The 27,468-nt window shown below is 43.0% G+C and overlaps 1 protein-coding gene across 10 annotated transcripts in view; it reads right to left on the reverse strand.

The window, feature by feature from the left end:
* MAST4 (microtubule associated serine/threonine kinase family member 4) overlaps window positions 1-26,894 on the reverse strand; it is a 556,979-nt gene extending 530,085 nt beyond the window's left edge. For 9 of the 10 annotated variants that reach the window (XM_079144856.1, XM_079144854.1, XM_079144853.1 and 6 more), the window contains exon 1: window positions 26,399-26,894. In XM_079144856.1, coding sequence (XP_079000982.1) covers window positions 26,399-26,755 — 357 coding nt within the window. In that variant the 5' untranslated portion in view covers window positions 26,756-26,894. Of the gene's footprint in view, window positions 1-4,820; window positions 5,016-26,398 lie in introns of those variants that run through there. The other variant, XM_079144857.1, reaches the window with a different exon arrangement.
* Window positions 26,895-27,468: the final 574 nt, after the last annotated feature.

The raw sequence follows: 27,468 nt of genomic DNA on the forward strand, positions 1-27,468 counted from the left end.
ATGATATATACACACACACACACACACACACACACACACAATGGAATATTACTCAGTCTTAAAGAAGAATGAAATTATGGTATTTGCTGGTAAATGGATGGAGCTGGAGAATATCGTGCTAGGTGAAATAAGACAATCCCCAAAATCTAAAGGCCAAATGTTTTCTCTCATATGCAGATGCTAATTCACAATGTGGGGTGGGGGTGGCTAGGGATGAATAGTTACTTTAGATTAGGTAGCGGGAAGTGAAAGGAGGGAAGGTGGTCTGGAGGTAGAAAGGACAGCAGAATGAATCAAACATCATTACCCTGTGTATACATATAGCTATATGACTGGTGAGATTCTACAACCCACCTGTTGTACAACCAAAAGAATGAGAAATTATACTGCATTATATACGATGTATGAAAATGCATTCTACTGCCATGTATAACTAACTAAAACAATTTAAAAATATATGGCATCTTCACCTGCTCCACGAGGGTTCAGGACTCTCAGGGACCCAACAGTGGCACAAGACCCATAACTTACCAACAGACTGCACACTATGAGCAAACCCCAGCGCGGACAGTCATACTCTGCAGATTTATCACGTGGGCACTTACAGCCACCAAGGCACAAACAGATCTGGGAGGTGACATACCTCGCTTAGCCTGGTACCTCAGTCTGTGTACTTCACTGGCCTGGGATCTGGTGCAATGAGATTGCTGACTGAACTCCTCCTCTTCCCATTTAGCAGAGAGTCCTCTAGCCCTCCAGTTTAACTGGTCAAAGTCTTTGGAATTATCTTGGACTCTTCCAGTTCTCATATGCCATTTCCACTTGGCAAACAAATCTTGTTTTGTTTATGCTCAATACACATCAGGAACTTGGTTCCTCTACCACCTATTAACCTGGGCCAAGCACTCTCACCTGATTACTGCAATCACTTCCTGATTAGTTCTCTCTGCTCCCGCTCCTCAGGTCTATCACCTATACAGAAGCCAGTGAACCTGTTAAAAATTAGATCATATCATTCTTCTACTCAAACCTTCCAAAAACTACCCAACTTAATTATTGATATACTTTTTCCTTTTTAAGGGGGAGGTGACTCAGAAAGACCTGCAAAGTGACATAATGAAACCTTCCCCCTTCAGCCTCTGCCTCTGATCTCATCTCCTACTACCCTCCCCCACACTCCTGCTGCTCAAACACCCTGGTCTGCTTGCCTGCCTTAAATTCTCCAGCTGTGATCCACCTCAGAGCCTTTGCACGGCTCTTCCCTCTCTCTGGTTCATCCTTGCCCCCAGACATATATACAGCCAAATAAATCTTCTTGCTCAGATAATTTACATAAGCCAACTTCTTGGCAAGGCCCTCCCTGACCATGCAGTGCAAACTGCAGCATCCCTTTCCCCACACCCAACGCTCCATATTCCCTTCACTTCTCCTTTCTCTTTAGGGTAGAAATTACTATCTAACCCCAGGGTTTGAAACCGCAGAGTGTGGTCTAAATCTAGCCCAGCACTTGATCTTGTAAATAAAGTTTTGTTGACACTCAGCTACGCCTATTCCTGTGCATACTGTCTAGGGCTGCTTTTACACCAAAATGGCAGAACTGAGTAGTTGCAACAAAGACCATCTGGCCCATAAACTCCACTGAAGACAAAGGAAGAACAAAGAAATTTACTATCTGGTCTTTTATAGAAAAGGTTTAACTCCTGCACTAACTCATTGTGTAACATAGTATCTGTCTTCTCTACATACAAGTTCCCATGGAATCAGGGACTTTGTTTTGTTGTTGTTTTCACTACTATATATTCAGTGTCTGTTACATACTAGATGCTCAATAAATATTTGTGGAGTAGATGGAGGAATGAATGAAAAAGCAAGTTGGTATTGTTGAACAGGAAGGGCTAGGACATGCTACTGATTATATAGTTGGTAGAAAAATTTTACTCACCTACAGAAGAGCTCTGGGTTTTCCTGCATGCCCTGGTTCCTAGACATACAGCTCAGTCATTTTCTCACTTCTCATATAATAATAGCACAGTTTAAGACAAAGGAAGAACAGGGAAAATTCTGGAATCTCACTGTAATGTCACCACGCTGAGGCACATGCCATTTAAGTTGCCTTACAGTACAGTATTGGGCATATTAAGATAACCATTCCCTTTTATGTCAGGTTCTCAGAATCAAATTCCCTCCAAAAGGAAGGAGGTCCACACTGATCTCCGACTTCATTTTCCTTAAGCAATTCTGAACCCTCAGAGCAAAAAATTAAGATGGTCACCCTCAACTCCTCCTTTATCTCTCTCTTCGATTTATTAACAAGACACTGCTGCTGGTGCCCAGAGAATTCTGGGGGGGAAAAAACAACAATCTATTTAGAAACAATTCTGACTTAACTGCTATGTCATTTCCCATACATGTCTCCCTTCCTCTGAATTAGGGGAGACATTTGCATTAAAACAGAATCTCTCTTACTTAGAATGCACCTGCTCAAGCAGATTAAGCCCCAACCTAAGTCATAATCTTCCACTTCTGAAATCACTACTGCTCTAACAAAATGAGTTATCACGCCTGGTGAGACCCAAGGAAAAAAAAGACAGGACCAGTAAAAACAGAATTCCCTTCACATGAGGGTGGAGCGCTCAGGGGCAGGAATAAAAGATGTAAGAAACAAGTATAGCAAATATTTTCCTATCAAATGTATAGAGAGATTAAGTTATGATTCACAGAAAATTAACACACCATGCAGGAGACCAGCGCTCGCAGGGACACATCCTTCTCTGCTATTAGAAGGCTATGCAAAAGGCCATGCTTTGTTGTTTTTTAAAGGCCATCAGTCAGGGTTGATTGCCATAACAGCGCTATTACAGATGATCTGCCCATTCTAATTTCACACGATGATAACTTCTTTATTCATAATAATAAAAGGCAAGTGCTATATAACTTTGTTCAGAATCCAACATGGTACTGGACTTTTACAATGTGTTAATTTATAAGCCTAATTCCATATGGTTCTAATGTGGAAGAAAAGTAGTATTGCAGAGTTCTACATATTTTCCCCACTCACAAATACATATGCACAATATATATAATGGTTTTGTTATAAAAGTGCTAGAAAGGATGAGCATACACCTTCTATTATATTAAGGTTTCATCTCATGTAATCAAGGATAATGAGATATGATGTGCCCTACAGAATAGTTTGGTAATGGTTCACCATGATTACAGGGTAACAGTCATTTTTTAAAACTATCCCCCTTGCTCACTCTAATGGAAGGAGGGAGAAAAAAGAAAAAAAGAAAAAAAACCTACATCTTTCACTTAATTTAAGACCTATATTTGAAATACTAAAATTCTGGTATAATAGAAAAGGCTATCTCATACTTTTTTTTTCTTTTCAGGACACAAGGATTTATACAATGTGGCTAAGAATTTATGATCTGTTGTTCCTAACAAAAGGTGACCTTGCTAAAAGATATTTATTGTGGAAAAAAAATAGATCCACTAAATAATTTTTTTTCTTTCCAGACATACAAGTAAGCAAAACATCATCATGGTAATAAAATAGGTGTGCTGAGTAGGTATCTAGTAAAACATATACAAGGTTAATGAAATTTAAAATATTCCCCAGAATGGAGTCTTCTGAGAATATGCATAGAAATATCTTAGTCACACTGAACCACTGGGGGGAAAATTAGTTTATTTCATTCCCCTCAGCAAACCTACTTTGGCATATACATGAGCCTCCTGTATAGATTCACGAGCGCACATCTGGATCCCAGTGTATGAGGAGAATGATATATCCATTAGGAGAACAGGGTATAAGCAGCTCAACAAAATTCTACAGGATCCTGCAGGCATTGATATTACTACATGAATTTTTATGAGTTTTCAGGGAGGAAAAACATTCCTAATGCAAGGGTGATAAGACGCGACGGCTCCGAGTAAGTGGAATACACACACCCTGGAGCTGCCACTCGCCATGTCCCTGCTCTGAGGGTGGCACAGGCATAATTCAAAACCCAACAAGCCCCTGCTGTGTGTAGGTCTGGAAGGCTCAGGATCAGGAACCCCATCAAGTCCCAGATGCAAAACCCCCTCCTGCAGATACTTCCAGAAAAGCCACTCTTACCTGTTGGCTGTACTTCCACATGAGGAAGGACACACTAACAAAGGATCACCAAACATAGCGGGGAGTGTGTTCTCCTCCTAACCTGCGAACTTCTACCCACGAATCCTACTATCCCCATCCTTCTCCATAAGGGGTGTAGCCCTGCCTTGGAATTGCCAGACCAGCATTTAAAACATTGCTATGAAAAGAAAACTGTATTTATAAATGGCGCTTCTGGAGGAAAACATCCTTTTGCTGACTTACCACAGAAAGATGCCAACGCCCTGGAAAGGGAGAGAGGTAGTCTTCCCACTGGTTTCCTTTCTCCTGGCATCGCCAAATACACATCAGTTCCGCAAAATTAAGTTTTAAAAATTCCCCCTTTTATAAAATGAGAACTGGCAATTCTCAGGCTACTAAAGGGAATGAAATGCACAATATTCCTAATGGGAATGATGCCTTTTAATAGCTGCCTCTCTATCTGAGGATCCACTCAAAAATGATCAGGGCAAACATCGAAAGTTGCATCTTATTAATCTGAGGCCCTTTAAAGCAGCATGCCTGTTGCCCTGTAACACAGAGAAAATTGTTCAGTTCCGTAATGAGACATCAACACTCCTTCAGATTTAGGTTGGGGTGTGGACATAAACTCATAAGGAAGTATGCTTTCAAACACACACACACACACACACACAACTTGGAGTCTCGTACAAGTTACCAAAAAAGTATTCATGAACACGCATGTGTCCGAAATCCTTTGCTTCACTCAGGGAAGAGGTCACAGAACTTTGCCTGCTGAAGATCAGAGGAGATCAGAATGCGGCAGTCAGACACTGTGAAGGCAAACAGATGGGTTCGAATCCCATTGTCACTAACAGCAAGATCCAGTACCAAGGACTTGAGGTCTCTGGAATCCCTGCTTCCTCAGAGATTCCTTGGGAAATGGGGCTCCTCCCTCCACCTCACAGACCTGCCTGAGGATGAAAAGGACACGAGTGAACACCCACCACAGCGCCTACTCATAACAGGACCTGGTAAACGGCACTGGGCAGAGAACGTGATCTGTCTCCATAAGCCAGCGGGAGGGAGGCCAAGGCCTCTGACACCCTGGCACCTCACAGAACCACCTGGCAGGACTTTAATGGAGGCAAGTGCAACAGGGTCTCCCAGTCAAACCTGAATTGGTACTTGCTGTCCAAGAGCCATAGGTAATGCAAATATAATCAAAAAGGACACCAAAAATACTGCCACAGCACCTAGTTCACTACTCAAGTCCAGCTGCCAAGAACACAGGCTAAATTTTTGGCTTATCATGGTCCTGGCTCTCCTAAGCATCCTCTATCTCTATTTGCTTCAGTGTTTTATTTTGTAAATGGTCGTTGGCCTTTCTACAGCAGTAGAGTCATTGGCTCCTTCCAGGCAGTACCGTGGGGAAAGGCAGGATTGGAGCAAGAGGGTAAACAGGCGCAGAGGAGAAACAGAAAAAACCAAAGCTACTTAAGCCAGCTATCCATTTTGTGTGGAAGACTATTCCTAAGCTTTCAGGCTTAAAGCAACCACTGCTTTATCTTACTTCACAATTTTATGAGTCAGGAATTCAGGCAGGGTTCAGTAATTGTGTTCCACATAGTTTTTAAACATTTTTTAAAGTAACTATCAATGAACTGCTAAATCTACTCATGAACAAGTTTCAAAAAATAGCCCTTCTCTACTTTAATTAAGCCACAATAGTAAAGAGCACTGGTTTTGAAATCATGCAAACCATGAGCAAGTTATGTAGTCTCTGTGAACTTCACTTTCTGGGTTAGTCAGCTTTCTAGCACTGTGACAAAACACCTGAGAAAAACAACTTAAAGGAGGAAAGATTTATTTTAGCTCATGGCTTCAGTCAGTCCATGGTCAGCTGGATCCATTGCTTTGGGCCTAAGGTGAGGTAGTTCTTCACGGCAGCAGAGCATGTGGTAGAGGGGCTCACTCATCTCATGCAGGCCAGCAAGGTGTAGGGTCCTTCAGAACATGCCCCCAGTGACCTCCTTCCCAAAACCAGTTCACACCACCTCCCACTAGTCCATGCAATTATGAACCCATCAATGTATTAACCTATTCATGAGCTCAGACCTTCATGGTCCAATCAATTCTCCAAAGCCCCGCCTCTGGGCATTGCTTCACTAGAGACCAAGTTTTCAACACATGAGATTTTGGGGATATTCCAGATCCAAACCATAACACATTTTCTAAGTAGAAAACAACCCCCACCTTTCTTGCAAGATTAAGGATAGACACAAATGTGAGAATATATGGAAAGTATGTGTGCAGTGCCTAACATAAAAGAGGCCTTCAGTAAGGCCTGTGCTAAGATACATGATCAACGCTTTCAGAAGCAAAATAGCCAGAGATCCACTTCTAATTAACAGCACCAGAAAAACCAAATATTTCAATGAGATGCTACTCCTGGTGGTATTTGAATATAATATGAGTGTCATACTCAACTTTGATGTCTCCCTATGACTTTTAGGGGAAGAAATCTAGTCAATTAAGTCATTAACGACAGATTCATTGTTCTCCATTCAGTCCAAATGTTGATGTTCAAGGTGTCTAGTTTTAAGGCTGAGCCAACTTTAACAAACAAAAAAAAGTTGGCTAAAAAATCTTTTTTCCCTAGCTTTATATGTTTTTATAGCATATTATTACACAGATAATTGAGCACTACAATTCAGCAACCAACTATGGAGAAGAGCTGCCAGCAAGCAATGCTGTCAAGGAAATTAATTAGTAAAGGGAAAGAAGGGGCAGCACTTAACAACCATTTACATAAGGTAGTTTTAGTCTTGCCCAGAATTTGCTTTTGCAAACAATTTTAACAGTGTGTGTGTGTGTGTGTGTGTGTGTGTGTGTGTGTGTGTGTGTTCAGAGGATGGAGTGCACAGTGCTCATACCCACTCCCAAGTTGCTCCTTCACACAGAGGCCCCAACTCATGGGGAAATTGGAGAAGGTAAGACCTTGGCTTCCTGGGGGCCTTACAGAACCCAAAAGAAAAGTTCCTTACCTTCAATGGGTTCCACACTTGGGCTTCACCCTCTCAATCTGCACGTTCAGGAGGCAACACAGGAACAGAGTCAACGGCTTTGAGACATCTGTCTGCCCTAGACGTACAACCAGCATGAACCAGCCTCATTCTAGATAGTCCTAATGGGTAATCACTGGCCAGCCAGAGGGCTAGACCTCTAGAAACCGAATCCTACATGTAACTTGACCATTAGCGAAGTTCAGTTAAACAATTTAACCATCTCTCCTTTGCTTGTCCATTGTTCACCTTCTCATGGGGGAACATGAGAAATTCCTGCATGGTGCATGGCACCTGTCCATGATCCAGGAGGTAAAGTGAGAGGGACTCTAGCCTGGCCATCTTGCATCAGCCTCTCAGCAGCCAGCATTCTTTCAGACCCACCACTTCCCTTGGGCTGCAAAGTTTCCTCCGTGCACTTACTTATTTAACAGATTTATTGCACACAGGGAGGCAGCTGCTGTGGCTATGGAGATGAATAAGACGAGGGCTCTGCTCCCACGTAGCTCATAGCTCGACATCTGCCGAGGGGAGAAGACATCACAATCTGGTGAGGTAAGTGCTTTAGTATACCCATGGATGATGCCTGATGCAAGAGGCCACAGCCTCTGTGGGGGCACACAAAGGGAATAAATGGAAGGAAGCACGAACTTTAAGACAAGAGAAGCTGAGGTCTCAGAGCCTTTTTCAAATCTGCCTCCATTTCAATACTTTAACTTTCTACAAAATTGCACAGAGGAGCAGGACTAAGATTTTGAGTCTATGGGGCTATAGTGTCTCATCTAGGCATTCTGGGGAATCCAAGTTCTGATCCCGGGTATAGCAAGTGAAACCGTAAAACTTAAAATTTCAAGTCACAAAGTCAGGTGTACAAAAATATCACCCTTAAGACCAAATTAATTCTCGTCCCACGGCCCATGATAGGAAACTGATCCCTCAGAGTGATTAGGGACGTCACACAATAGGAAGGGCCTCAGGCCTGCAATGCTTACTGGATTACTCTGCAATCCAGCAGGTCTCTGTGCTTCTACACCTGTGCATAGCACCAGAATCTCTGCTGCAGCAGGAAACCCAGGGGACCAAAGTCCAGCCTTCCTAGACCCACCAAGGGGCCAGTGTCCTCCTCCCTTCCCTTGTACTTTCCACTAAGAGTTCAGTGTCCCAATTCCTGCACCCCAGGACCCACCTTGACCCCTCCCTGATCCAGAGAAATCTGTTTCCTGTCTCTCTTTACTCTCAAAAGGACACTACCTTCTACCCCAGGATGACCATCATTTCCTCTTCGGTAGGTTTAGACAGGCACTGAGAAAAGGCTCAACTTCAGACTGCTTCAGTTTTCTGCCAGGAAAACATCCCCAAGGCAAGGAGTTACAAAGGTTCCATTTCCTGCTGAAATACCAGAGAAAAGGAGAAGGGCAAGTCATAGATGTAATAGCTCAGGAAAGATCAGGCTGCCACATGTGCCCCCCAAAGCTGGGAAAACGATGCCCCGTCTTTCGCTGCAGATAAACACATCTCCACGAGAAGCACCCCACCAACAACCAACACAAGGGGGCTCCGGTGTACACCCTGAGTTCCCCCAGGCCTCTGTCCTAGCAGCCCCTTCATGCTGGATGTGTGGGAAGCACCATGCGTTTTTGGCACAGAAGAAAACCTTCTAGCTCAGACAATAGGAGGAAACCTGTTCTCTAAAGAATGGGAAAATTTGGGACCCTTTGAATTGGGGGTCTTGTGCAACAGACAACTTTTCACAAGATTTTTTTTTTTTTCAAAACTTAAATCTAAGATTGGAATCATACTACCCTCATCAAGAGCTGAAGAATTCTAGAGACCATAAATGCCCCTTTTAAGAAAGACCAATAAACTCCTTGACATCACATACCAGAAGACTAAAATCTTCTATCATTTCGTTTTTAGAAGTTTATCTACAAGTTCTACGTGGAGAGGGAGACTATTTAGTTTTCAAAGTTAAGATTAATAACATAGTTGTAGCTACAAATTACAAAAGTCCAGAGTACACACTGTGGTCACAATAAAAATAACTGGGACAGAGAATCTTTGAGGAAGTAGCAAAACTGGCGGCCCCTCACTGGGCCTCACAGACTGCTTTCTGAGTGATTTGTCCTGAGGGAAGGGTGAAGGATATGATGTGTAGGGTCAGGGAAGCCCACATTGGTGAAAAGCAAATTTGATTCTAAAAGCAGGACAGCCCTACCTCTGTTCCACCGGGGCTTTGACACGGGCATGGAACATCACAGCCTCCGAGTTACCCCTCACATTACACACTCATTCTCACCCGATGGCCTGGCTACCTTGCTCTGTAACTGTGTGGCTTTGGGAAGAAACCAGCCTGTTACTCATGGCCCCTGCACCAGTAAACCACAAGTGCATTTGTTCACTCTGAGGAAGGAATCCCTCCCCTCCCTCACCCATGCCTGCAGAACACTGAAGGAGACAGATGACGTCAAGAGAGCTTTTTAGAGATTAGGTTTATCCTCAGAAGGCTTGCTTCCCTTTCCACCTACAAACAGGGTGAACTAGCCACCCTGACAGGTCTGAGGCCTGGAGAAATTGCATTAGGGGGAAAAAAAAAATCACAGGAAGTCTGTGGGGCCTGGGAACTTCAAGCAAGTCCCCATGGCACAGAGGTCTCAGGAAGCTCTGGGGTCAGGGGCTGTCATGGCATGTCAAGACTTTACCAGAGTATGGATCCACTGTAATGGGGGCTGTGATTCCTGCCAAAGATTCAGAGGGTGAGCATTTCTCCTGGAAGAAGTTTTTCCAAGTATACTTTGAGAAGCAAGGGGAAAAAAAAAAAAAAAAAAAAAAAAAAAAAAAAAAAAAACAGAGATGGTGTTTGAAATTCCAACTGGGCCAAAAACATCATTCCTTTAAACTGGGCAAATTTCAAGTACTGAGTAACCAAAATATGTTACAAAGCAGGAGAAGAAAATACAATCCTAAAGGGATACTTCCAAAAAAGGGCTACCTGGTAAATTCTTACAACATCTTTTCTCCCTACACTCAGGCCCGCAACAAAACGAAATCAAAAAGTTCCTTAGGACGCTGACTAAAAAAGCATTAGTTTTAAATATTGCTTAATTACCTAGGGAAATATAAATCTTTAAAAAAAGAAACTCTTGATTAGAAAGTTATGAAGTCATAAATAAGCTGGTATTAGAGAAAAACACTACAACCCCATTAGCATATTTTATATCGGTAGTTTTAAATTACATAGGCACAGAAGTTACCCATAAACATAAGATGAAAACCAACTTGTCCATGACTACGCCTCCTAAATATTACTTTTATAGAGAAAAATAGACTTCCCTAAGACTGCATTTGTAGCAAACACATCTGGCAAGCTGAATAATTTAATGGTATAGCCTCCTTCTTTCTAAGGCTTAACATCTTCAAGACACTGCAGAGCTGGCCTCCAAAGCCGATCCTGTCAGGCTTATTTTTCTGTAGTTGTCCTCCCCATACTCACCTTCTTTGTCTCATGATTCACTTGTTGACTGTGCACAGTGCTTATTAGGGTCAAGTCACTCCATGTGCACTGCTTCCTAACCCATCTGTGGGTGGCCTTAGGCACCAAACACATCTCCCCACAACCCCATTTCCACCTATCAACTCCTCCAGCAGTGAGCAAACATCAAGAGTCAATAAATACTTCCTGAGTTGACAATGACAAAGTAAAGTCACATGAGTGGCTCTAGGCCCACTGCAAGAAGGTTCCAAGCAGCATAGCTCACCTGGGGTAAGGAGGTCTTCCCCAGAGCCTGTTAGGTGAAACACAGTGACAGGAACAACTTACATCTCTAGGACCCTCTCTGTATCCATCTAGGACTCTAATAATACTTCCTCCCTTCCTGCCCTCAAAAGTGCAAACCAACTGTCAAGGGGAAGAAAAAGGGGCCCTGCTAAAAAGAAACCTGAACCCAAGAGGTTGACAGACCCTAGACCACCAACCACCTCAGTAAAAAATAACACCAAAGATATGCCTCCTGCAAGTTTGTTTTAAAAAGAGCCCCACATAGAATCCCACTCGAATCAAGCCCTCATTGTCTAGGCTATTCTAAACAAGCAGCTGTTTGAAACCATTTCTAAACTTAAAGCTACCTCTTGAAATTCAAATTATCCTGCCCAAGACCCATGGATAATGCTTTAGGAGTCATTAACTCATATTACGAACTTAGAAACAAACTTAAGTTTTGAGGGGAATTCAAAGTTTTAAAAAAACTTAATCTTCATGACAATTTTGTTATATAGTCTGCTGCTTTCCATCCAAGCCTACAAAGAAAGTAGCAGTGATTAAATTTACATCCCTGTATGTCTTTAAGTGTCAAAATAAATTTCTAAAAATCATGGGTATTTGTATCTTAGCCATTCACAGGAGTGCCCATCTGATTATAGGTTTTCAGGAACACCAAGTGAGCACCCTGATGTTTCTCAGCAGAGCTTACATATATCACTATGAAGTCACTTGGTAAACCTGTGTTTATCATTTTAAAAAGTCTGTGTTTCACTTTTCTCTTAATTATCACAGAGGATCACTAGAGAGACACTGAGAAAGGCTCTGATAGAAATCATCCCCATTGGACTGGGAATATAGCTCAGTTGGTAGAGTGCTTGCCTTGGAAGCACAAGACCCTGGGTTCAATCCCCAGCATCGAAAAAAAAAAAAAAAAAAAAAAAAAAAGAAAAGAAAGAAATCATCCCCATTGCTAGAACGCAGAGATAAACTATTTTCATGGGGTCTTTGTCATCACTTTGAAAGAACAAATTGCACTAATTCCACAACCCAGTTTTAACTCTCTCAAGAGAGGACAGCAGAGATGGCAAGAAAAGAAATCAGCAGCTCTCATCAGAATATATATAAACATCCACTGGCTGGAGGGATTCAGCCATCCTTTGCAAACTCTGTGGATTTGGGTTCCAAACACAAAAACACACACTGAAGTGCAAGATCCCCAACTGAACAAGGACACATGGCCATTATTTAAAGTCTCATCTATAGGAGCTATCAATCCCATCATGAGTTAAACTTACAGAAGAAAAATCATGGGAGAATTTAATGTTTGTCAGTAGGGGTGGGAGACAGACCATATAAATTGTAACATTTATTGTACAATGAAATTTTTACACAAAGAAAAAAATGTTGGGACAAAAGGTCCTTAGTTTTAATTATTTCTATTAATGGAACTTGGTTTATTTAAAAAGACATGCTGATGAATTTTCTGAAGACCACCTTCTCCCTTCAATTTAGAACCTTCCCATTTAGGAGTGACCCAAAAAGTGGCAGGAGACATTTCATTTGGGGTTAAAATTATTTAATCCCCATATGTGGGTCAGTCTTGGTATTCATGAAGGTGGCCAAAAGACAAAGAGAGGTCATTGCCACCTCTCCAGGAGGCTTTCCAGAGTCACCACATGGCTGGGAGCGGAGGCTGAGCATGGGACTCCTTCTCCCAGCTCACCTACCTGTTCCCTAACTCGGAACACCTGAGAAGACAGGGCACTGCTCATGTAGGTGTGCAGATGCTGAGAATTATCTGTGCCTGGGTCAGCCACTCCCAGGTGCTGCTCTATCCCCCAGCACTACAGCAGCCAGACCTGCCCTCAGTGCCCCACGTGGAACTCACGTTAGAAATGAAAGCCACAGCAGCACCACACACCAAGAGGCACGAGCAGCTGGCAAAGCCGGACGGCCTGGGCACCCGTCCCTGCGCAGGCCCAGTTATTAGTCACTTGATCTCTCTGGAGAAAACAGAATACAAAGCAGCCTCTGACCTTTCAGATCCAGAATTCTACTGTCTTCACCATTTCCAGAACATTATCCCATCTCTGGGACTTTATCATCCCATTCTTGGGGTTAATTAGGCTTTTGTAGGCTGATCTGGAAATCGAATCACCACTTAAACCATATCTCCTTGGGACTGCATGCTCCAAGTTCCAAACAGCTGACTCTCAAATAAACTTATGAAACAACCCACTGATCACTTAAACCTGAGCCGCCAGCCTCTGATTTAAAAAAAAAAAAAGACGACAATGAAGAAGAAGGAGGAGAAGAAGGAGGAGGAGGAGGAGGAGGAGGAGGAGGAGGAGGAGGAGGAGGAGGAGGAGGAGGAGGAGGAGAAAGGAGCAGCACCTGGTAAAAGGCAATGTCTAACATTCTGATTTAACTTTGCAAACAAACTTTAGTCCACTTCAAGGGCCAGGCAAAGTTCCAAAGCAATACACCAGGGCTCTGGCTGCCTAGAAGGGGAGAGAACATACAAATCTTTTAAATAAAAGAATTTTTTTCCCCAATCAGAAGCTGTTGGCCTAGGACAAGGGAGTGACAAGCTTGTGATGGGTAGCTCAAGGAGAATTCGGGCAGCAATTCCATACCAGAGGCTTGAGCCAGGGATATGCAGAGAAAATTTAAGGGAGAAAGATACAATTCTACCAACAGAGACTCAAGAGCCAGCACCAAAAGCCATCCTTTGAAATTCCACCTGGAACAATAACTTCTAGTGTTAAAATGTAGTACTCTATTTTTTTTGATTTTTAAAAATTTGTTCTAATTAGTTATACATGACAGTAGAATGCATTTTGACACATTGTACATAAATGGAGTAGAATTTCTCATTCATCTGATTGTACATGTAGGGATACACAGGTCTTGTTATCATATATGCACATAGGTTAATAAAGTCCAATTCATTCTATTATCATTCTACCCCTTCCCCTCCACTCCCTTCACTTCCCTCTGTATCCAAAATACCTCTATTCTCCCTACTCCTTATTGTGAATTAGCATCCGCATATCAGAGAAAACATTTAGCCTTTGGTTTTTTTTGGGACTGGCTTATTTCACTTAGCATGATATTCTCCAGTTCCATCCATTTACCAGCAAATGCATTGATTTCACTCTTCTTTAAAGCTAAGTAATATTACATTGTGTATATATACCAGTTTCTTTATTCATCTGTTCAAGGGCACCTAGATTGGTTCCATAGTTTAGCTAAAGTTAGTTGAGCCGCTATAAACATTGGTATGGCTGCTGATTTTATGTCCTTTGGGTATAAACCAGGAGTGGGATAGCTAGGTTAAATCGTAGTTCCATTCCAAGTTTTCAGAGGAATCTCCATACTGCTTTCTATAGTGTTTGCACCAACCCCACCAGCAACGTATAAATTGTAGTAATCTATTTTAAAGATGACTCAAAAGACAGCCACAACATGTCATTGTCTAAGGGACAGTCCTAGCTCAGACTATGAGGATTCCCCAATAAGTAAAGGCCCTAAAGTTACCCTACATTGAATTGGGAACTCGTGTTCTATACCCACTCTCCACTGCTGGCCAACTCATCTCTACAAGTAGACTTATTCTAAAACTGAAGCTTCAGCCTCTGAGGAACAACTGGAAGAAGCTCAGTGTTTCCATAAGCACGCAGAAGTCTGAGGACTCACAGGGTGAGACATACAACAGGAAGTCCAGCTTCAACAGACAGTATTGAGCTTCCTCTCTGGACTCAAATTCCTTTGCAGAGATTGGGAGGTAAGAGACAAAATCCTCCCATTTATTAGGAAGGATTGACAGAAACACACTAAATAATTGTAAAAGCTGAAAAAAGTGGAATAAGGTAACCCTATTTTTTCTGACTATTTAAATCAGTATTACCTGAAAGGAAGACTCTATGATTACATGTCCTATGAGAATCCCCATTAAGAATAAGAGTTCAAGCTGGGCACAGTGGTGCACACCTGCAATCCCAGGAATTCAGGAGCCTGAGGCAGGAGGATTGCAAGTTCAAAGCTAGCCCAGCAACGTAGCAAGGTCCTGGCTAACTTAGTGAGACCCTGTTTCAAAATAAAAATAAGAAGGGCTGGGGATGTAGCTCAAAGGTTAAGCACCCCTGGGTTCAATCCCTAGTACCAAAATAATAATAATAATAATAATAATAATAATAATAATAATAATGATAATTGTTCAGATCTGTCTCTCACAAAAAAAATAAGTATATGAGGTGATGGATGCTTAATTAGTTTGAGTTAATCATGTCACCATCATGTATATGTGTATCAGAACACCATGTTGTGCACTACAAATACACACAAATGTTATTTCTGTTATACATAAAGCAGAGGAAGGGAAGAGTACATGCCTATCCACAAATCAGAAAACACGTGTTTGTCAATAGGAAAATGTCACTGAACTATTCTGCAACAAATTACACACTGATAAAAACTTTACAATTTAAATTAATATTTTCATAGTAAAAAAATAAAAAATAGGAGCTGAAGCTTAAATGGACTCTGATTTCATCACAGACGAGTTTCAGGGAGGCCAATTGCCTCCCTAGAAGTCAAGCCCTCCTAAGAAAAAAATCGGGATTCCCGAGACCCCTTCCACTTACAGTGCATTATCCTGTGAACTAGTGAGCAGCCTAGGATCACAGTTAAAACTGTAAAGCAAACTCATTATTTCAGTAGAAATTAAAAGGATTCCCTTAAACATGTGGCCCCAAATACCTTACAAAGAGAACTTTTAATGAATCACCAAAAATATCCTAGCAGGATAGTTTCTCAAAGCCAACAAGAAAATTTGAATTGGTTTATAGCTAAATTCCTTTATCTATAGAAACCTTCAGTCCATTAACAGTTGACCTACAACCCAGAAATACAGCCTTAAATCTTAGCTCTAACTTTAACAAAAATCCTTGAAACAGACAATCAATCTAAACTCTTGGGTCAAGTGCACAGGGTCCATTTCATCAGCACCAGCATTCATTCAGCATTCATTCATTGTGTACCAATCACACAAGGCTCTGCTGTGCTCCGGGACACAGAGACAACCATGAGGCTGGGGCCTCAGGGAATGCAGTTCCTCAAAAGGTGTCCTCAAACCTGCTCCTCTCCCACTATTCTCCTCTTCCTGTGTATGACATTAAGCAGGTCACTTAGCTACAACATGGTAGGATGGACTAATTTAACTACCAATTTAATTTCAAAAAGACTTGTGGGAAAATTAAATGAGTAAATGCATGTAAAACATTCAGAACGGTATCTTGACACACATTATGCCTCAACTGCAATCCTGTGCAGGCTATTATTATCATTATCCATTATATGCCATGCCCTCTCCCTGTTGAAGTGGTTTAAATTGATGTGACATTGTTCGTATCCTGCGCAGCTCACGATCTAGTGTGGGAGGGACAAACTCTTGCCTGTGCGACAAAAGAAAAGTGTAAAAAGAGGAATGAGAAAATAATTGAAATGTGAAAAAAGCTGTGCAAACACTACAAATATTAATAAATACAAGACCTAGCATAACACAGGAAGATAATGTGGTACAGCCCTCAGAAAACATCTGATTTTGCTATTTTCAACTTTCAAAGTTAACAAAAAAGAAATCAAGATATCTACTTTTAATAACAGCACACACAATTTTTATACTCACTTTCTACCTCTTCTCACACACTTTCACGTCTTCAATAGTTCTCAAGGATGATTGATACCAAGGGTGAGAGCCCTTAAGCACTACAAGATGTCCAATCATTTAAAAAAAAAAAAAAAAAAAAAAAAAAAAAGCTTGTTCAGCACAGAATAATAAGGCAGGAAAACACAACATGACATGCTAGAAAAAAAGGTAAGCAACCAGGGGAGAACAAAAAGAGCTTTCAAGTTAATCTTTAATGAAACATAAAATTCAGTAACCAAAAAATGATATTCTCCCAAACATTCTGTTGTACAAAGGTTTTACTGTAATGTTCTAGCTAACATGGTCTGTCATTTTTTTTTTTGTCATATTCTTTTTAAAATTCTGATGACCAAGCTATAGATAGGAAGGAGGAAAAAAGAAACAAGGAATAATTAGAACAAGGAGGGACAGGTTAACCTTATACACAGAAAATGATGATTCGGAAATAATTTTAGAAGACTATTAAACTGAGATTTCAGTGGATTTCAGAACTGCCATGTTACCACCCTACTGGCATAACTCTTCACAACCAGTCTCATTCCATAATTTTAAACTCTTGCCTTCAGCTGCTCACACATGAGTCAAGTTTCTCCAGGTAGAAATATTCTAAAGTTCCAAAGTGGAAATCTTGAGAAAAAGGACATGGATACTTTTATGAAGAAAAGCAAGAGTATTCAAAGTTGTAATTTCCATTTTATCTCCTGTCCTCTAAATAGAGAATCTGCATCATGTCTGGAACCCACCCATCCCTGAGGATTAAAGCTAGTCCTCCAAGGTCTTACTGGATTTTGAGGACTGTCCCCCTCTGCAGCAGAGGGAGCAGGCATCTCATTAGGATAACTTGGTCAGTGCCTGCTGAGCAAATAACCTAGGCTTTCCAAGGAAATAAGATGGTACATAAAATGAAGTTTACCAAGGTAATTTTTCAAACAGTAGATAAATAATTCAAAGTACCATAATGTAGACAAAGAGAAGGCTGTCCTGTCTTACTTGACAAGTAATTTTCCTCTCATTTGCTCTCATACTCAGCTTTTAAACTAAGCTTGCTCTGCCTTAACAAGGCACCTCCACTTACTAGTCTGAGAAGGGCCACAAGGCCAAGAAGGTGGGCCTCTCCTTGGCTTCTCCTGTTCTATAATCAATTCATTTGAGGAGTGTGAAGTTCTCCTCCAAAAAATAAAGACTTTAAGTGCTTCTTTCTCAAGAATCCGTGGCTGGGCTGACCTTTCCTCTGGAGCAGCTCTCGCCTCCTCTTCTTAGCTCTGTCTGACTAAGAATTCTCAGTGCTGCTCTCTTAAAACGAGAAGTCCGGGTGCAGGCTCACGTTATTTCAATTAAGCCACACCAGCTAACACTATGTGAGTGCAAAAGCAAATTTGTGAATTTGTGTTATGTGCGTAGGAGCTAGACATGCTTCTGTGGAACCAACCTATCCATAAAGAACCCAGTTGTGAAATTAACCGTTTAGCCTTTACACACAGAATGGATTTCATCACAACTGCATTCCATTTCAATAGTTTAATGTAATTTAACTAGGATTGCCCTGAGACATAATTTTAAATCTGCGGCTTTTGTGAATCTAAGTCTCCACAACAGTGTACAACTACTCAAGATTTTACACTCCAAGTCTAACCCTGTCTCACTTTCTTTCCCTATGACTGATGAGGTGCTGGGGTCCTTTCTGTGTTGCAGAAGGTGCATGTATCTCTGCATAAAGAAATGCCTGAAAAGACAACTATTAGGAGCAGAAGTCCATCTGAGATATGGTGGTATATCTTTAGACAAACACAGGAAGGTACAAAATCATCAGCTGGTAAGGAATGACCCACATAACTTCTCGGCTGATCAGAAAAGATGCTGACCAAGCGCTGAGGCAGAAGTCCAAAGACCAACATCTGATACGGGTTTGTTAGTATACACTCATCTACCCAAATGAAATTGGGTACACTTGGGAGCATCAGAAACACCACTAAATTACACAGTCAAGAACATTAAAATTAAAATTTCATTTTCCACATGATAGCTTATGAAATTAGTTAAGAAAAGAAGCCCAATTTGTGAGCATTTCCATCTTCCCTCCTACCCACCCACCTCTGCCCAATCCCCAGGACCATCAAAAAGTATTTGGGCTGAAAGGTTCAGTGGAAGTAAGTACCGTAATCAAAATTATATCGACTGTGTCTGAGAGGGGAATTGACAGGCTAGCAAAAGAGCACAGACCTAGGATTCATAAGCTGTTTCACAGACACGTGTCTGATTATGAATTCAAGTCATTAAATAAGCAGGAAATGCTTTACATTAGAAGTTGGGGAAGCCACCAGAAATTTCACACATGTTCTGTACACTCAAACATGACTTCAGTGCTGACCACAGTCCTTACCTATATTTTGCTTTTAGGGTGTGATTTTTGTCTCCTAACCCTGGAGGCTCAGGTGACTATTGGCCTGTCCTTTCCAGAAATTCTAGAATGCTGACAGCATGCAAATGAAGGAAGATAAACAAATGCCCAGAGCTGTGGGAGCAACAGTCTTCTGCTTAACCTTGTATTTTATGCTATGCTTCAGCTTAAAATAACATTAGCAGATAGGAAACCACAGACAAAATATGGGGCACATGAAGGAGAGCAAGGAGCTTTGAACTAAACGACATGAAGTTGTGTACATGTCAACCCAAACAAGCACAAGGTCATAACCCCAGTTTTTAGGAAGAGATGCAAATTGCAACTGCTGCACCGGCATTTGAGTTATATTAAAAGGCTCCTAAATTATCATATAATGAAGTGTTTATACTGTCCCAAACAGACAAAACAAATTTTTTGTTGGATATTTTGCATACCTGCATTCTTGAATTTTTGAAAGTTCCACTGAATTTCTACAGATTTCCCCTCTGAGAAGATGGAGTGGCCCCGGGAACACCTGCCTTGCCTCCTACTCCAATGCTTACACGAACCACAGTTCACTTCCAGATAACTACCTTATGTCCTTCTTTCCCCTTCTCAGCCCCTAAACCTTCACCTAGGAAGCTTACATGAAGTACAAGTTCATCTCACCAGTCTCACACGCAGGAGACATACTGTCTTCTCCCTAATTCCCTGGGAATTCTCAAGTCCACAGAGTTCTTTAGGACATTATTTAATAACTGATCACCAAGAGCAGTTCCACGAGCAAACGGAAAGGGCTGATGAATCATACACCATAAAGCTCTGCTGTCAGTACCTCATAAAAATGCTCTGTCCATGAAATTAAAAGTGATAACTACGTTACATATCTACCTACTCATGAATGAAAGGGCTTCCCAGGACTAGCAACAAAACCAGCTGTAGCACAATCGGTCCAGACAGGGACTGGCTATAGTAGTGACATTCTGCATAAACCAGCTTTCCATACCCAGTAATAATAGCAAGCCTCACTATGGAATGCTTACCATATACTAAGTATTGTGCTGGGGACCCTACAAAATGCATCTCTTTAATTCTAATAATGACCCTGCAATCAATACTGGCATGCCCATTTTACAGATAAGGAAACAGTCTCAGGGTTAATAACCTCATCCAAGTCATTCAGTCTATGAATGGCTGAATCAGGATCAGAAGTTCATAACTTTAGGTACTACAGACCCTGATTCCAAACTGGGAGGCACTGGCTGCTGGCCCTGAAGAAATGAAGGAAAGAAACACCAGCTATTTCTCAGCAGCTCCATAGACAGGGCATCCTTCATCTAAAAACAATCATCTCTTCTAAAACGTGTGCAGGCATGCACATAGCCTACCCTACCAAGTATTCTCCAAGGTCAGTCCACAGGCTTGTGGATGCTTCTCTTTGTGAGACCAGGTCTACAAGCACTCTTTCATCTGTGCACCCCTCCTCATGGGGTTCAACCTGAAAACAAGAAACTGAATTCACACACTGTGTGCACCTAGTCTGAGTAGATGGACAGCCTTTGTCACCTGCTATTTGACATTTCCTGGAATGCCTCAGACCAGAGGTAGAAGGGGTAAAAGCCACCCTTTCCCTCTTGAAGAAAATTCAGACTCTGGTAGTACCTATTAGCCCAGGAACACCAGACTTCCTGTCAACACAAGCATAACCTTCAGGCCATGTTACCTATTGTGCAGCTGGGGTAAAGGGGACCCCACAATTTACTATGGAAATGAGCACATGCAAGGCCCTCTTCTCTCTGCTCATATCAATTAACTTTTCTCCTTTGAGAAAATACTAGGCTTAAGATGATATCACACTGAGAAGTAGCATTAATATTCACACTAAGATGTTTTCTGGAATAGATCTAACTTCTTTTCCTATTACAGTTTTTATGTATTGGCCTGGAGTACCTAATGTACCAGGAATGATCCTCCCCCATCTCATCTACTTTCTATTTACTACAATGGCATCTTCTCAGGTTATCAATTGCAACTCTGTAACATTTAAACAGAGGATCTGAGTGATCCCCAACAAGTGGATCTCATGCTGCTTGGTCTCCCCAAAAGATGAATCTGATGGTATTACTTCCTTGCTTCCAGTGCTCTCAGAATGAAGTCCAAAGGGCTCTCTGTAAGGCCCAGCTGCAACGTCCCTCCGGAACATCTACCAGTGTCCTGTCCCCATCCTCCAATCCTCCATACCAAGCTAGCCAGCTTCCTCTTAAAGCACAGCTCCACCCTATGCTCTTCAACTTCAGGACCTCCTGGGACCTGCCTCCTCACTCCCTTTCCTCATCCCTTAGGTCTCAGCTCAAATATCACTTCTCCAGCTGAGGCTGTCCTTGCCCGGAGCACTCCTCACCAGCTCACCTGGTGCAATCCAACACTCCCTCACAGAAGGCTCTCCTGGCTGCCACCTTTAAAACCAATTAGTTAATAAACATGTGTTTAGTTATTAGCTCCTCCTCTAGTCGAGAAGCTCCCTGAGGACAAAACCATCTCTGCTCTCAGGATGATGCCTGGGAGCTGGACTCAATACACACTGGTAGACTGACAGCTTTTCTCATGGCTCTTACTGAAGTAGTGAGTCAAAAAGTAGACTAAATAAATATGCCAAGATTTATGCACCTCTCTTTTCAAATGGTGTAGCTGTTACGATTAATACAATATAAATTAAATGAAAGGGTTGGCTGCATTCATGGTAACTTTTTGCTATTTACCCTCTTCACCAATGAAAACCAGAAACTCATCCACTGCATTACCACCATGTGGGGAACCCACACAAACAAACCCAAAATGATTGCCACTCATATACCATTTAATGAAACAGTTTTAAGGCAGACCATAATTGTGTCTATTGTTTTTAAGGAAAACTGTTTCCCAATTTATACCAATAAAATAAGTCCCTGTGCAGCAGGGCTTAAATGGGCTGTATACACCAAGTTGGAAAGTATTGTAACAAGCATGTCCCGTTCTGCCATTCTAAGAATCTCTGAAAGTTTCCAGTTCCAACACACCCAGTAAAAAGATGACTTACTGACAAGTATTGTGCCAGTCCCTTCAAAGATATTCCAAGTGGACCCTCAGTGATGTGACTTTGTTCAAATTTACCTCAAAACCCCATTAGTGATATTGTCTGCTCTGATCCACTTGGTTTTTCTGGATGAGGGTCCAGAGGTATGAGCATCATAATTCACAACAGACAAAACACAGTGAATACACATAGTCACACTGCAATCAAATGTGCAGCTGCTTTCAAAGATGGCATTGTTTTCTGATCCATCCAACATGCTTACTGATCATGGTGTTGGGCTACAGACCCAACCCCTGCTCTCATTCAGTTTACCAATCAACCTGAGTGCCACCTGAGTGGCCTTTGAGGCATGTATAAAATGTCTATAACAACTCTGTTCCTAGTATTCCCATTAAGGTGAGAAAACTGGAGTCATCCAAGGTGCTTTGGGGGAAAAGACAAGGCAGAATGCCTGAAGCAAATATCAGCAACGTTGTCAGGGGAACAATTTTCCAATCTCGATCATCTTAACTACGAAAGGCAGGCTACTCCCCAGCCCACACAGACAGGACAAGGCAGAAGCAGTTCTTTTAAGCAAACAGTTACCTGCCTCTCTCTTGTGTGTTGGCTATTAAGCATAAAAATGTAGTAAACACATTTTTATTAAATGTATTAAGGGACTGTAGCTCATTGGTAGAAACGCTCGCCTCACATGCAGGAGGTCCAGTCCCCAGCTCCCCTGCCCCACAAAATAAAATAAAAAACACTTAAGCTACCATCACTGCCACATTAAACTACTATTTTAAGATACCAAAAACTTACTGAACTGACTTAAGTGTATGAAACTCTGTGCATTTTTACAAATATTGATAGAAGATAAAATATGAAGTAGATCAAATGCTGAGGCGTTACCAGATACAGTCAAAATGGCTGTAACAAGTTCGTCAAAAAATCAGCACTGCAATAATACAAGAGAAACCTGAAGTTTACTGTTTTTTTTTTTAACTGATGCAATAAATTTCTGATAAGAAAAAACAAATCTGGAAAATAATGACTCTCCTAAACCAGATATAACTATTTTAAAATTAAGATGAATTTCTTTTCATTTTAAGAGCTGCACTTAAGCCTTTGGATGCTTTATACCCGGCACTTGCTACAATGTAACCCCACACTCAGTGCAACCCTACAATCAATCTGACACCCCACTCACAGTGTAAGCCTATACTCAGTGCCATAATGCAAACAGAGACAAATAAAACCCCTTTCCCACCTTATACTAATAAAATGAGACTAAACTATACTAATAAAATGAGACAGTCTCAGATTCTCTGAAAATAGATTGCATATAAATTATATGTTAAAATAACAGGCCAGCTCAACCTTGTACTTCAACTTCACGAAATTTTATACAAATGAACTTAAAAAATTAATACTTACTTGACATTGGTTATGGTTTGGATTTGGAATGTCCCCCAAAGTTTAATGTGTTGAAGGTTTGTTGTCCAATGCAGCAATATTCAGAGGTGGGGCTCTTGGGAAACGACTGGATCATGAACTGTCCATATCAATGGATGAATCCACTGATGGGTTCAGAACTGATGGCATTATTTGAGAGGTGGTGGAAACTTCAGCAGGTAAGGGTCTAGTCGGAAGAAGTAGGTCACTGGGGGGGTGTGCCCTGGAAGGTATACCCTATCCCTATATCCTCTGTCTCTGTTTCCTGTCTATCACAGGTGAACTGCTTTCCTGCACCTCACCCTTCCACAATGATGTTTCTGCCTAACCTCAGGCCCAAAACACCAAAGCCAGGCAAGGATGGACTGAAACCTCTGAACTTGGAGCCAAAATAAGTCTCTCTTCCTTAATGTTCCCCCCAACCCCGTAGGTATTTTGTCATAGCAACAAAAAGCTAATACAGCACTCAATACTGTATATTAGCTTCGTGCTATGATTAAACTTGATGGCATGTATAAAATGGCCATAACAACACTATTACTAGTATTCACATTAATAGGTGAGAAAACTAAGGCTTAACAGAAGTTAAGTGGACCATGATCACACCCCTAGTCAGGGTGTCAGAACTAGAAATCAAACCCAGGACTTATTAAAGTGTTCATAACCTGGCATTCCTAAACCCTCTGGAATGGAAACTGTAATTGTGTGCACATTATAAAGAGAGGACAAGATAGTTTTCATAAAATTTTCAAAGAGACCCACAGTTGCACAAAAAGTTAAGACCCACCTCACTGTCCTGTCACCAGTGTAAGAACAAAAACTTGTACACTGGACTTCTACGCTTCTCACCAAAATTATCATTTCTATATTGTTGAGTCGGGGAGATAAACTACATGGCATTAGTTTTGCCTCAAACTTCTCAGGGCAAGTCAAGATTTCACTCCTTGATAATTTCCAGCATCCCCTGACACAGGTTAAGTTATATAATAAATTGCAATACTGTGTCCGTTTACATCCAATTCTGAGATTTCTCAAACAGTGGCCAATGTTATTTAGTCATTCCACTTTCCAAATGTGTTTCAATCAAACAATTCTCGCTGCATTGCCTGAGAAATAAGCTATTATTATATCCACTTCCCAGAAAGTAAAATACTGTCACCCTGAGGCCAGGCAATAAATCAGCTACAGAATTGGGATCAAAAGTGAGAAGTTCCCAACTTCCCTTCCCCTCTATCGGCCAGACCTTGTCATTTACCAAGGTACATCCTCCTAGCTAAACAGAAAACACAGGGCAACTAACTCTACCATCTTTTCTACCCATGAAAACACCAGCTTGGGATCTAGCAGTAAATCTTTAAGTTATAGTCCCAGCTTCCCAGTGACAGTATGCTCAACTCTAAAAGTTAGGTCAGAAGTTACAAGATGAATACCTAGCCCATGCCTAATCTTCAAAGGTAGATGTAACCAATGAGAAATGCTGCTACAGTACAAGACTTGGTCATCTCTCTGCCAGGACAAAGCATTGTGTAAGTGTGGTATTCAAAAAACTTCTGGTACCCTGTCACTAGGATCAATCTTGAACTTTGAATCCATCTAAAATTCCTGATCAGAAAAAAGAAGTATTAGTGTGGAAATGAACTTCACGTTGACGTTCCTCATTATACAGATTAGAGAATGGAACCTCAGGAATGGATCAGGCCCAAGGTCTCACACAGAAGCACGTTTAGAAAGCCAATCTCCAGGCACCAGACTGGGATCCTTGGAATCCCCAGAGGCATTGGGAAATGGGTCATGGTTACTGCCAGAGGCTTGGCCAACCACCAGCTACAGTTCATTCCATCTCAGTCAGGCTAGGTTTGCTCCACACCCCTCATGCAGATTCAGTCTTTGCTTTCAAGAAGGAGAACCAGAGGGCTACCAACAGGGCACTGGCCTCAGTGTGATTCTTCTAGGGACAAAGGCAATTACTTACTAATGCTAACTACTCTGACACTAAGAAATTGATTTCACAAGGAGGCTATGTTAGGGTAATGTTTTATTTATGGCCCTGCCTAATCAAAATGACTTCCCCACAAAGAGAGTCCAAAGCAAACAATCTTAGAGACACGAAGAACCTTATGCTTCGTTCACTGTCCTCCAAAGCAGAAATAAACAAACCAGAGATAGCAGCTAGGTGAGCCCTGAAGTTTAGTCAAGAAGGAACCCACAAGTTCTAAACGGACATCCTTCCAGGAAACTAGGACCAAGTCCTCCGAACAAGGTAGGGCTTTCCCTACTCGGTTTGGTGACAACAGTCCACCGGACACCCTGGAAACAAGTATGAATGGAAGCTGAGGCACTGCTGGACAAGCACTGCGAATCCTCCTATCCCGGAGGACGCGTGCTGCAGCGACCCGCCAAAACCACCCTGGGCGATACCAGGGACTGACGCCACTGAGACCCCACCTTGCAACTTCGTGGCTAAGCTCCCTCCCTGCCCCCTACACCATATCTCCCTCTTCACCCAAGCGCTTCCGTGGTTAGCAACGCCCACTCAGGAGAATCAGATCTCAGTTGTGGGTACAAATCAGGAGTCCAGATGGCATCCATTCGCTGCCTGACCCAAGCACTCACAGGCATTAAGGAGTTTGCCACTTTGACATTTTAAAAGCACGCCATCAGGCAGCACATGTAGATACACACACACGGAGGTAACAGCACAAGGAAACCAAGGACCCACCCGGGAGGATCCTGTCATGACCCTGGATGAATTAGGAATCCCTCCCCTCTCCATGACACTGGGAGTCCCTGCCCAACGTGCGTGCATAGGATGGGGAGCTGCCATCGCCCTGGCAGTCGGGACCCTGAGAAGGAGAGCTGGGGGAAAGCGGGGCCCACCTCCTCGTCCTGCTCCTCCTGGGACGCGCTGCTGCCCCCGGGCGCGGGTGGCGCGGCTCCTCCGGAGGGCGGCAGCGGCAGTGTAGGGACTCCACGCTCCAGCACCACGCGCGCGGGAGCCCAAGCGGCGGGCGGCCGGGCACCCAGGGCGCCGCCGGGCGGCGCCGGCTGCTGCGACTTGCGGGAGAAACCGCCCAGCTCCCCTTCCTCCGACAGAGTTTCAGAGCCCGAGGAGGACTCGGCGGAGGAAGCGCCCAGTGAGGAGGTGGCGGCTGCCGCAGGGGCGACAGTCGGAGCGCCTTGGCCACTACAGCCGCGGGCCACTGGCTCTGGCGCCTCCGAAACTTTCTCCCCCATTTCCCAGTTGGCCAAAGTGCTGCCGGAGGTGCAGCGGGCACCGCGCGCACTCGGCGCCTCGGGGGAAGCCGCGGGCAGCTGGACTCCGGCTAGATCGCCCTGCCGCTCCCAGGCTCTAGGCAGCCCCGCCGGCCACTACGTGGCCGCGGCGGGGCCGCGGGGGCCCGCCACCAAGTTAGCAGTTGCCCGGGCCCGGCGGCCGACGCGGACTCCTACGCGGGGAAACATGCCCGCTGCGATCCGCGATCCGCGCTCGGCGCTCCACCGTGCTCCCGCGCTGCGCCCGAGCCGCCGGGACTGCGGCTTCTCCGGCAAAACCTGCCTCCGGGACGGAGCGGAGGAGACGGGCAGCCCCGGGAACCAATGGAAAAGCAGGCGCGCCGATGGGCGGAGGCTGCGGCGCCCCGGGCGGCGCGGGCGTCAGGTAGAGGAGGCGGGGCCGAGGCGCAGGCTCCGGGGTCCCGGAGGAGCGCAGAGGCGCGGGGTGTCGCAACCAGGCACAGGTCCCTGGAGGGGAGCGGAGCCCGGAATCGGAGTCAAGCGCTGGGACTCCGAACTTAGCGGGGGAGGGGCTGGCAGTCTTTGGGATGCCAGAGAAACTGCTGAGAGGGTGGTGAGACCTTGGAGAACTAGACTTTGTCTCGAAAGAAGTAGAAAGGAGAAAACTGATGAGGAGGAGGGCTTTAAAAGGAAAAATGTGAACATGTACAATC

The sequence above is a fragment of the Sciurus vulgaris genome, assembly GCF_902686455.1.
Source record: "Sciurus vulgaris genome assembly, chromosome: 6".
NCBI classification, from domain to species: domain Eukaryota; kingdom Metazoa; phylum Chordata; class Mammalia; order Rodentia; family Sciuridae; genus Sciurus; species Sciurus vulgaris.